At 36.1% G+C, this 13,196-nt stretch overlaps 1 protein-coding gene across 2 annotated transcripts in view; it reads left to right on the top strand.

The window, feature by feature from the left end:
• Positions 1 to 13,196, top strand: part of LOC117400758 (doublecortin domain-containing protein 2-like) — a 55,113-nt gene that overhangs the window by 19,478 nt on the left and 22,439 nt on the right. For both annotated transcript variants that reach the window (XM_059022299.1, XM_034001084.3), the window contains exon 7: positions 682 to 874. In XM_059022299.1, coding sequence (XP_058878282.1) covers positions 682 to 874 — 193 coding nt within the window. The remainder of the gene's footprint in view (positions 1 to 681; positions 875 to 13,196) is intronic.

Below are 13,196 nucleotides of genomic sequence, written 5' to 3'. Positions count from 1 at the left end.
TAGCCACGGTACGAAAGTGTCAGATCCATTTGAAGAAGTAGTTATAGAGCATTGAGTCATGTCCATTAGTATTGTTTGACACCCTCTATCATCGAATGCTTTTTTTTCCTCAAAAACACCAATTACAACATCCAATGTAGTCCCAGTCTTAGAAGACACCATTGCAGAAACCCAAAATGCAGAACAAATGCATTCAGTTGAAGAGGATACGGTTATCAATCCATATATACCAAGATTTATAGTGAGAAGGGGTTTGAGTGAGCTAGAAAAGCAATATAAAAATGCATTACATTAAAATAGATAGAATTTTAGGGTACCACTACACTTGCTGCTCATTATTACTACTATGATTATTCTTTGTTGCATACAGTAAGAGTTGGTTAATGTTGTTCTGCAATACTTGTTTAGAGGGTGGTGTATTTTGAACGTAATCAATTTGTGATGTAACATTTGTTAAAGGTTACGTAAGTGATGACTGTGAGCTGAAATTACCCTTTTTAATGAAACCTTATTGTTACATTGATACAAATGAATGTCCAATTTAGGATGTAAGCAGAAGATGAAGAATGTGCAGTATAACACTCAGAAATACTTCCACAGCTAAATAAACAACTTACTCAAGACTGAAAACATCATTATCCCTGAAAATAAACTTTGCCACCACTGATTCATTATTACCAGGTGGAAGATCGTCAGAGCAAATCCACTGGCGGTTCGAGCGATACAGGGGACCCACTGGCCTCTCCTCAACCCCCAAAGATGAAAGGGAAGAAGGCGCAGTTCTCAGCAGCAAATGATGCAGTTTATCATGGGAAACCAGTGAAGGTGAAACGGAATAAAAATGAAATTATCTCAAACATCCCCTCTGACAATGGTAAGGGAGCATTTTTTTCTTTAGAATGTTTCTGTGATTGTTCCTCTGTATTCTTATTTTAAGCTGTGCTTGGCTTCAGCTGAAACAAGATACTAAAGCACACAGTCTCTGACTGTTGCATTTTGAAATGTTTTTCTTTGGCGTATGTTTAAACATACATATCACATTGCGATAATTATAGTTCCCAGTTTACCCAGGCCAGAATTAATAATATAAAATAAAAGAAAACTTCAGTTGCCATCTACGGTAGAATGGACTCTGGCAACACACATTTTTAAAAATAATTTAGTGTTGCAGGTAATCTAGGATTCATTTAAATATTGTATATTTTTGTATTGAGTGGAACTTGTGGTACCATAGGTTCAGCCACAACTTTAAGACACTCAATCATGTGTAATATATAGTGGTACTAAAATAAATAAAATTAGTAATACATGTAAACTAAAGTTTTGACATCTCAACGATATGTCTTTATATGTTATAATACACTACATTGAATATTCAAGTGCCAGTTATATTTAGGTGTGTACTTCTGGTTAAATGGTAAGTGTACCTTTGTATTGTATACTTTAGTGTTCCGCATTTTCGTTTTTTTATCTTAATGAATCTTTCCTGGGAATTTTTTCAGAGTGTATTTTACATATATTAAAATATGGATAAAATCGGTAAAAATGTGTTTTTAATTGAAACATTGGTAAGAATCGGTGAAAAAAATCGGAGTATACATACTTTACATGTGGAATATGATGCATAGCAGTTCTGGTTTCTGATTAAGTTTAATGTCCCTGGGATGTATCATGAATCTATGCAAATCGAGGCCACATTTTCCCCAAGTTACCTGGTACTTTACGAACGCTGTGCTGACAGAGCTTGTATCTACAGATGGTATGAACGTGACATCAGCACAAAACAAGCCACACTGGAAATTTCCATCAATGCATTTCATAAGTTTACGAAGTACCAACTTAAAGCATCACCATTTTCTGCCAAATAGTTACAATTAAGATTGTCGGCATTAGGCAGTGTTTTAGCTGATGGACAGTACTGTCGCACAAAGTCACCAATACATACCCCTCTGCAATAAACAGTGGCTGTCCAGCAAAGCACAGCGCTGTGACAAACTATGCGCTCTCTTTTATTAAAGTGCGTGTAAAAGCCGCAGATATGGATTGCGTGTGTCTCAATTCACTTTCTTGTTTTAGTTTAATGTGTTGCTTACTTTCAGTATGTTCTTTTATTCTGTCAACTTGAACGTGTACCTCAATGCATCAGTATTTGCAACGCAATGCATCTTCTGCCTCATCTGACCCACTTCTGCTGTTTGGCTTTTTGCATACCTCGAAACATCGTTTTCTTTTGAATATTCATAAACTGATTTACATTTACAACTGATTTTCTCCCCATTCCTCATCCACTAAAAATATTATATTTGTGTCTAAGTATTTCAATTTAGTTTAGTTTAGTTCAGTTAAAAAAATAATAATAATAATTTTTCTGTCAAATTCAGAATAAACCGGAAATGTGTAACACTATTATTATTATTATTATTATTATTATTATTATTTATTTCTTAGCAGACACCCTTATCCAGGGCGACTTACAAGATATCACATTATTTTTACATACAATTACATTATTTTTTACACATTATTTTTTACATACAATTACCCATTTATACAGTTGGGTTTTTACTGGAGCAATCTAGGTAAAGTATCTTGCTCAAGGGTACAGCAGCAGTGTCCTCCACCTGGGATTGAACCCATGACCCTCCGGTCAAGAGTCCAGAGCCCTAACCACTACTCCACACTGTAGAAACATCTTATAAATAAGAATATCAGAGTTAAAACCATAAGCAATTACAATACTGTCACCCAGTCTATTCAATTTTAATCCTAAACATTGTTCTTTGCTTATTTAATAAAGCTGAGGAGCATGTATCCCCTTTTCAGCTCCACAGGCTATGTTTCTGAAATCTGTACAGTATTTACATTCTGAGTTACTGTCTGTGGAAGAAAGAAAATACATTTGCTGATTACCATATTTATTGGACAACATTGAAATTCCATTTCCCTGAATATTATAAACATTGCAAAGCATGGCTGTATAAAATGTTTTGCATTACACTAGTTTTTGACAGGATTTAACCAGTGATATCAATTGTTGTTTAAAACCTGGTGTTTCTGTCATATACAGGACTTTTGTTAGAAAATGGCACACAGGACCTTGCTACGCCTTATCTGACTGAAGCAGGGAGCTTTAGAATTCAAAGCAAAGACTTTTTTATACCTTTTAAAAAATAAAAATAAAAAATAAACTTATTACATTAAATAAATAGATAATGAGGAATATTTAAAATATATAATGCGATTTTAGTAACAGCGCCTTTTAAACTCATAAAGCAGCTACAGCAAACCCTTTTCCACTATATATTTTGTATTGTATTTGTTGTACACATTAGTTTCCTTTAATGTAACTGTGGGTCTGACATCGATGAAGAGTCAACCATATAGAGATAGTATAAAGAAAAGCAAATTCCTGGAAATTACATCTCACATGTGTAATTATGTGGCTCCCACATCTTCAAAGTTTGATCATTTAAAAGTTTAAAGACTTAAAGAAAAAAGGTACATATTGGGCATATCGGTGCTTTTCCTGGAAACTCGACCAGACTAAAACTATTTTTGACAATCAAATATTAAAATATTCCTTTTGGCTCTACATAGACATGTGCTAATTTCTCATTATGGGCCAAAGAATATAAAACGTGACACCATTTATCAACCTGTCTGGGTACTAGTATAAAAAAAAGAAATCAGTGATATTTAAAAAAAAAAAATACATTTTCACAAATACACAATTTCCTCCCATCGCTCCCTGTCCATTAGCCACAGGCCCCGGATGGTTATGGGCATGGACTGCCCAGCAGGGTCCTGGATCCAGTCCCGCAGCCTGATGGCATCTTCTGCCATTGTATTTATTTATTTATTTATTTATTTATTTATTTATTTATTTATTCCCCCAAAACCACTCTTCTTTTTTTATTTATTTTTTATTTTTTACAAAAAACACTTTTCAAAAAATAATTAAAAAAGCAGTCCTTCCCTGGTCTGACTGGAGGCTGTGGTTTATCCCACGCAGGACACCATATGTCACAAGGATGGCTGATGGATGATGTCAGACCTGGAAGAAACACACAGTACTGTGAGGTGGAATGGTGAATGTGCTTGCCTGCGCCGGTTTATTTAAACAGAAAATAAAAGGTTGAACAGACAAAACACAGCACTTTGGGCTAAAATAAATAGACAAACAAAACAAACAGACACTAACAAACAGACCGTGGACGAACACTAAACAAGTATCGTGCTGGCCCTCCAGCACGGTAGCAATTGTTATTCCAGTTTTTCTTATTCTTATTTTGATTTCTTCTTCACACCCGTTCTCCACTTAGGAACACACAACCCCGAGTGAGTGAATTGTGCAACTATTTATACAGCTGTGCTGGGATTCAGTTACTAATAAATTATTCACTTGAACCCCAGCACGTGAACTAATTTGTGCATTCCCTGTGCTCACATATTATTACATACTTTATCTGCACGTGAAGTGATTATGCAATCCCCGTGCCAAAATACAACCATATATTTTAAATCACTTGTGCTACACAGACCCATTTATATCCCGTGCACCAATACCTATACAACAACATTAACACACCACACGCAACATATAACACATAACACACACGGGCAGGGCACACTGCCACATTATATATATATATATATATATATAATGTGGCAGTGTGCCCTGCCCGTGTGTGTTATGTGTTACATATACACAGTATATATTTAGTCATTTAGTAGACACTTTTATCCAAAGTGACTTGCAGAGACTAGGGGGGGTGAACAACTATGCATCACAACTGCTGCTGCAGAGTCACTTGCAGTAGGACCTTGGATTTATGTCTCATCCAAAGGACAGAGGACAAGGAGCACACTGCATGCTCCGGGTCACACACAGTGTGTCAGTGGCTGAGTGGGGATTTGAACTGGGAACCTCCTGGTATCAAGGCCTTTTCTTTAACCATTTGACCACCAATCCTCCTAAAGAACACAAATGTTTTCGATGGTCTGTTTGGCCATGCAGTTCCGCTAGTTGTTAAACAATCCATTTGATTGCTATGATACTCTGGGATACACGGGTCTGTGAGTTTTTAAAAGGATTTAAATACATTAATTTAATAGATCTTAGTAGTACATACAACAAACTGTATTGTGCGAAATGCAGAGGCATGCGTCCTATAAATATAAATATGTACTGTATCTACATTTTTTGTCATTCATTTATTAAACCACACAAAAATGCATGGCCCATGGTGGTAATTTTTAATTGACAAAGGTTAATCAAGACTACAATAAAATGGGTATGTATTAAGAATTCAGCAGCAGGTGCAACCTTATCTTCCTGATACAGCGTACATGAGGCTGTTGTACTGTTCTTTCATTCACTGCATGTTCTGTGTTGCTTGTTCTGTATTCATTTAATCACCTTATAGTATGATGTAATGCAAGAAGCTTATATAATATGTCCTTCTGTTTCACCACTAGATGGCAGTAGTGGCCTATGAAATTAAAGTGGAAAACCTTATGTGACTGAATCTTCCCAGGTTTAAGCATTCCTTCATTGGTATGGCTGCATGCAAACCTTCATAAAGTAACTGCTGTTAAGACTGTTGAATGGTTTAAGTTGGCTAACTGAATGCCAGTCTCCATGTTAGCGTTTTAAGAATGATGCATAAGGAAAGAGTGAGCCATGGCACAGAGTTCATATGGTACCCTTCATATCAATATGCAGTGTGCACAGCTAGCACCCAGATGGCTGACAGTCAGATGCTAATTTCCCTTGGTGGTGGGATACATCTCAGCTCACACTTTGTCTGATCTAACATTTAGCACGGCTGTTTACATTCTGTAAGTAATTATTGCTGACTTGAGAGAGAGAGAGAGAGAGAGAGAGAGAGAGAGAGCTGTGTACTGCTCCAATATTTGATTACTTAGGAATTACTGGAAACATTTGATTGAATATGATCTATATAGTGTGGATTCCTTGTTCTTCTTGTGGAGTACTGGATATATTTCGCATGCTGTCAGTCTCTAAATGCAACCTACAGACTGTCCTTCATCGGGATGCCATTATAATCTGGAAGAAACCTTAGCAAACTACAGCATTACCATCAATGGAAACAAAATTGATTTTGAACAAATACTGAATTGCTGCCCTGATACGGTAGCACACAGGTACTGATATGATAACATGGTATTGTAATGGATAATCAAAAAAATGACAAACCATTAGAGATCGTTTGGTAAGAGAGCTATGAGATACTGAAATTAAACATAACAGGTGTTTAAGTTCACATTATCTCAACATTGACATAGGGAAAACACCCATAGGAAAGCAGTCCCTGGACACATTTGCCCTGAAATTGAGTGGAGGGTTGGGGGAATACAAGTAATTGTCGCTGTTTCATATTTAATGTGCCAGTTTCAGAGGTGAAAGGTCAAGGATGACCAAAGTGAGCTCTTCTTGGCTTCACTGAAAATATGTTTAATGTTTTAGGATTTCACAGTAAAGTATGAATGCTCTTTTATACTATGGATGTCTTGGGCAAATGACAAGCTATACCGGCTTTCTCAACCAAAGTTTTAATGATACAATTATAACAACACTACTGCAAGGTTTAACCCTTTACTGCCTTGGGTATGGTCCCATACCTTTTTAATGTCTGTTTTCTCAATGTCAAATATATTGGACACTAGGCAGCAATGGGTTATAAGAAAATATATATATATATATAAAATACATATTTAGAAATTAATAAACTATAACACAGTTACAGCAGACAAAATTTAAGTGTAGTCTTTTCTTGTACATGTTTATCTTTATAGAAGAACTGTGGTCAGTAATCTGCAGGCACTAAAAGTTTCCATTTTTATGTTGGTGCAGCATTAGGGTTTTTCAAAGTGCCCCTGAATGTCATGAGACAAATCCTCCCTTTCCCCTTTGGCCTGATCCAGTTTTTTGGTAGTATTGATGTACTAGTTTTATTGTTCATTACAGTGTATTAAAGTGTTTGTCATAGCTTTTGTCCATAAATAGGCTGGGTATGCGAGTCAACACTGCCTTCTGAAACTGTATATTAAACAGAACACCAAGGGCATATACTACAGGGTTTTGCTCGTAGTTTTGTAACAGTAAAATCAATTAGGTCCTATATTAACCATTTGCGTTTCTTGTTACTAGTTATGCAACAGCAGGTTTCTTCTTATTTCACAAAATGCTGCACTTTAATAGATCCGGCACCAAGGTGTTTAACATTCACAAAGCCACCACATGAAAACCATATGGGAGTGTTGATTGAGTTCACTGCAAAGCCAACATCACTGTCTACAGGTTTATTTATCTGCAATCCATGTTTTGCCATATATTAACTGACACTAGACACTGCTGACGTCATAGATCTGAATCCAATGTTTCAACATTGCAGGTTTCAATTCTGCACTAATAGATCTGTAATAGTTTTATGTTACATGCGTTGCTTTATATTGATGATGACAGTGTTTGCAAATACCACTGTATATAGCTTTATGAAATTGTAGAGACAGATGTAAGACTCATGGTTTGAATATTTTATTTATATGTTGTTTTTTTTTAATCATTATATAAATATATAAGATTAACCTATTGTTTGTTGAATTCCAAAATGGTTGTTATTGGAGGCTTAACTGAAGTAGCTAAGGTTTTTAAAATCTATTTGTTGTAATGTTCACTTGTAAAATATGTGTATATTTCTGAGATAGCAATATCTTTAGTTTTCCTAAATAAAATACATGCTGTTGAAACGTGGGGTAGGGGGCGCGGACAGTTGTGGAGTGGATATTTGGTAAGCATAGAGAAATAAATTAACCCTCAGTTTTACTATATAATATTACCTGCTGTCTTTAAACAAAGCTAAATGATTTATGGGTTTCTATATGAGTGGTTTCACTTGTATAATCAGTTTATCAGCAGTAAAGAGATGGATTGTTTCTGGTTTTGTTCAAACCACCCCAAACCTGCTTTATCCAGCATTGCTGTTTAGCATGGCAGGAGATAATGAATTCAGGCTTGATGAGAGACCCAGACAGATTTATTTAAAACACTCATCCAACTGATAACGGTCTGGATTATGCACTGCAGAAGTCGACTGCAGTTGTGTCTGTCTGTCTAACCTTCATAAAAAAAAATAGAAATAGAGCAATGTTATGAAAATGATGAGTGATCACCTGTCTTTCTGTAATGTAAAAGACAATCTTGTCTTCTGTTATCAGAAGTTAAGCAGGGAGGTTTCTGTTCTCGGGAATGGACATCTGTGAAATTCATTTACATTTTTTGACCTAATTTTCTATTCACAAGGGAGAATTTCAGCTATTTACACACAGCAAAACCTTAACCGAGTGTATCAAATCTCTCTCACACAATAAAGGGATTAAGGTGGTGCACATGTTCACCACAGAAAAATCTGGAAGTTAATCTTGAGCAAGTTTTGAAAAACAACCCATCAAAATCACTTTTAAATTGGTGTGCTGCACTGTTGAGATAATGGCTTTAAAAGATTTGAGCTACATGACGGATGCAAGCTGTATGAAATTGTCGCTGATGGATTTTACACACTAAGAAATTCTTCCTCCTGGCTATCTGTACACGATAATAATGTTAAAATAGCCTATTAAAGGCCACTTCTAGTTTCTGTTTCAGCAACCAGTTCTTTCTCCGTGTCAAAGTGCACCATTCTTTTTCTTATCTTCAAAGAGAATGAGCTTTGACAAATGTAAAACCACAGCTCAGTTTCTAAGAAGGGCTAAAAAGACTGCACAGAAAATGTAATATGGCATCTGAAATGAGTTTAAACATGCACTTTAGTGCTTTATTGTCCAGTCCTTTTAAAAAGAAGGGACTGTTCTGAAGTCTGCAGTATAGCCAACTGGATACTTTTTTTTAAACTATAACAAAACACATTTTGTTTAGCAACAAACCTACAGTGGCTTTTGGGGATTGGGTGTAGGCAACTCGTTAAAACTAGACAAGAAGGGTAAGGGCATGTCATACATCAGAAAAGTAACCTGGTGGTTGCCATCTTTGAAGCTGTCAGTGAATGCCCAACCTGTGCAGAAGCCCTGACAGGAATCATTTGTCACTGTTTGGGGCTGTCATAAAAGAGAAACAAACTTATTCAGTGCACACCAAAGGATCCCAGAGGAATCCATGCTAGCCGCCTGGTTCTGCTTCAACACAGTCCTGGCCTTGTGGGAATGGAACAAGTGTAGAACTCTAATTAGCCAATGGCTGCAAAGACTAATCACGCTCCAGAACTGCTGGGGGGCAGGTCCTGATTTGCTTTCCTGCTGTGTCACCGCGACAATTTAGGAATTTAGTAATACATGTTCTCCTTCAAACAGTGACTGTTTAGCTATGGGATTTTATTTTTACGGTCCAAACAAAAACCTCCTCATGCAGATGATGTTTGTGACATTTGAGTTTCTGCTTTTCTTATCAGCCAGGTCCATTTTTTTTGTTCTCAACTGAGCGCAATTAATATCTGTCAAAAGAAATAAATTACTCTGCTCATAAAAAAATGATGTGCCCCTCAACTGCTGTTTGAATGAGGCACAATTATGCATTATGTTATATAATTGAGGTGTGAAGCACAATAGTTGCTTTATATGCAAGGATGAACACATGTATTCAATCTCAGTGCTTTAGTGCTGTATATTTGTCTGTTTTCTGTTACCAAGAGAATTTTGAAATTCCATAATAAAATGTGTCAGTTAATTTGTTGATTAACAGGTTATTTTATAATTTAGTCAATTTTAATAAACTGCAAGAAAACAGATGTTTCCATTTTATACACCCAAATAGCTGAAAATAAACTATGTATGGTTTCTTTCCATAATCAAGCTGAAATCACAAAGCATTTTTATTCTCGTTTGCTTTTTACATGAAGATTGCCATCATATGAAATTGCATTCATATCTCTGACATAAATACAAATACTAATACATTGTTTACACTTCACTTTACATTTATTTCAAATGAAAACTGAGTACATTCAGTTGATGATAAACAACAATTGTTTAAATCCGTTTTGTTAGCCTCGCTTAACACATATTATGTATCCATGAACATTAAGATCATGTAGATTTACTTCAAATACATTTAATTGGATATTTTATAAAAACTTGAAAATCAATTCATACTATTAATACTGTACTTCCAGCATGGTGCCACCAACACTAGTCTAAGGCATGCACAATTCAGAACAGAGATGTTTGGATATTTTTTACTTCTATTTAAAAGTAGTCTTCCTTATTTAATGTTATAATTACAATATCTTTCCATAATTAAAATTGCATGCATTTTCAGAATTATTATAGCAAGTTTACGGTAATACAAAACAAGAACTATTACAATGGTATTTCGATAAGCATTACTATCCTATGAACTTCCAAGTGTGCAGTACAGAATAATGTTTTATATGCAGTAAACGTCACACAACATTAATGTAGAAAGGAATCCCTGACAGAAAATACATTAACCGAAATTGGTGAATTCTGTATTTTCACTTTGACAAACTTGAAAGTCAAATAAAATCAACGCTTTTCTGGCATCTTGTGAATTGAAGTGTCTCAGCTTGTTACAATCCGTGGACTTGATCTCAACAAATGTATCGTATCATCGGGCACAGACACTCAGATGAAAGATTTCTGTGACTGCAAATCTAGTGACATGAACTTGCTTACCTTATTAATAAAAAAAAAAAAACACACACACAAACATCCTTCCATCCCAGGCCAGCAAGCAATTGAGACAAATGGATGTAAAATATCTGATAGTTTAGCTTTCGTAATTAACCATCCGTGGTAAAGGTTTGATTAGTATCTTCTTCTGACTTGGGTTTAAAAGTGGTGCCTGCATGCAAGCCACAGGAACTCTAATGGACTTGTGTGTATGCATCCCTTTGCCCTTCATGGCTAAATGATGATCAGTGTATTTTTGCACATAGCCTTTGCAGATATGATTTGTCTGAGAAAACTGGTAGGCTTTTCTGTTGTCATATTTTTTACTGTGTAATTCAATCTTTAAAGAGTTGTAATCATACATAAAGACTTGCTTACCGTAACCAGAACCAATATTCCAATGTATGTTGCCAAGGGGTAGTGCTTCCAAATATATTCCAACTGATAACCATGCACCCTACTTTACTGTATGTAAACACTATTCTCCTGTATATACATCTGCCATAAATCTCCCAATAACTAAAACTAAAAAAAACCAAAACTATCACAGTGGCTCATCTGAACAGACATTGGCCACCGTATAATTTGAAAATTGTCAAATAAATATTTATGCCTATGAATGATTATGATGATCTAATTCATTGACATGCTTCAGCCAGATTTTTAAACATTCTTATTGTAATAAATATTGCTGTTAGAGCTCAAAAGGATTGCAGCTGTACAAGAGTGGTAGAGTAGTTATGAATTATCTACAAAAGGTGCACTTTTTTTATACATACGTAAAACCATTTAGTGTACCAAAAATCTAAGGTGTTATAACTGTAAATAAGAGCTGGGAGGGGAATTGAGAAGATTACAAATGTTTAATGCAATATTTTTTTTTTATTGTACTGTCATGTAAACTTTGAGGCTATAACACATTTCCATGTTTAAATTGTTTATACCCTTTATCTAATTAAATGTTTGTGGTTTTTACTGATTACAGCATAACCTTGCTTGGTAGTATGTGTAACTTGTTTCCTTAGGGGTGATACATTATTTAAAATTCCTGCAAAATGCCTAGAATTTATTTTTTAAGTGGAAGCTTTTTTTTTTTTATTTCCATCAAACAGCAGGACATAGAAACAGAGCCATCATATAAAAATAAAATGACTGCTCCTCATCAGCATATTGCAAGCATAGTCACATGACGACACCCCAATGAACTGGAAGCTGCTTACAGAGCCTGTCATTATATTTGATTTCCTGGAGATAATTAAATTAATGTCTCTTCATAAAGTTCAATAATGCTGTTTTTACAATGTTAATTGCATAATGGGTTGAAGTAGCATACTGCATTTATTGCTTTTGTATCTAGCTAATATATCAGGGAGAAAGTGATTTGGATTAGCATGGCAAGTTGGCATTTGTTTTTTTTTTCCTTTTGTAAGCACAACTTTCAAGATTTCCTTTTGAGAACCTTACCTGTAAAGTTCAGTTATGTGTTTGGTTTACAGGCTTTAAACCAGATTTTAAATAACTTGTATGCCTAGTAGAATGTCTTTGACTTCAGGGGCTCCCGAGTGGCGCATCCAGCAAAGGCACCCTATAACCTGGAGGTCACTGGCTGGAGTCCAGGCTATTCCTCTGCCGACCATGGACGGGTTCCCAGGGGGTGGTGCACAATTGGCTAAGCACCGCCCGGGTGGGGAGGGCCTAGGTCGGCCAGGGTGTCCTCAGTTCACTGCGCACCAACTTCCCCTGTAGACTGGCCGGGCGCCTGTGGGCCTACCTGTAAGCTGCCCAGAGCTGCGTGGTACTCTGGCACTGTAGCTCTGAGGTGGCTGCATGGTAGGCCTGCAGAGTGAAAAGACGCACACAGCTGACAGCACATGTTTCGGAGGACGCGTGTGTCCGTCTTTGTCTCTCCCAAGTCAGCGTGGGGGTGGCAGCAGTGAGCCAGGTTGAAATAAAAAAAAGAATTGGGCTTTCCAAATTGGGGAGAAAATGAGAAAAAAATAATTGCCAATTCCAAATTTAAAAAAAAAAGAATATCTTTGACTTCTATTATTGTGCAAATAATTGGAATTTGTGCAAACAAAGCAGTTTATATTATGGTCATGCAAAACCATTCATTGCATTTGCATGTCAATTAGCTTTGGTAGAATTAAGAATTTGGGCTCTGTTTGTGAATTGCTCGCTCTACATTTTTGAGACCTTGCTGTAACCCTCTGATCGGCGTGATTGTGACCTGGGATCAGAACATAAAGAAACCGAAACCGATGACTTCCGTGCGAGTAGCTGGAGTCGGGGTTTGTTAATGGATTTAAAATTAGTTATAAGGGATTGTAGATTCCCTTAAAAGTATAGCAAAGGTGTCTAAGTGGGACCTCCATGCATTATGGTGTAGTGAATGCCGTTTTCACTGCACCTGTTATTTTTTAGTTTTTGTACAGTGCTTTATTTTGCCTTTTGTACACTGGCCATATGTCCCACGTGAGCTACTATTG

This window comes from Acipenser ruthenus, chromosome 4 (genome assembly GCF_902713425.1).
Source record: "Acipenser ruthenus chromosome 4, fAciRut3.2 maternal haplotype, whole genome shotgun sequence".
NCBI classification, from domain to species: domain Eukaryota; kingdom Metazoa; phylum Chordata; class Actinopteri; order Acipenseriformes; family Acipenseridae; genus Acipenser; species Acipenser ruthenus.
Note: the sequence above shows the minus strand (reverse complement) of the source record. Positions and strands in the feature narration are given on the sequence as shown.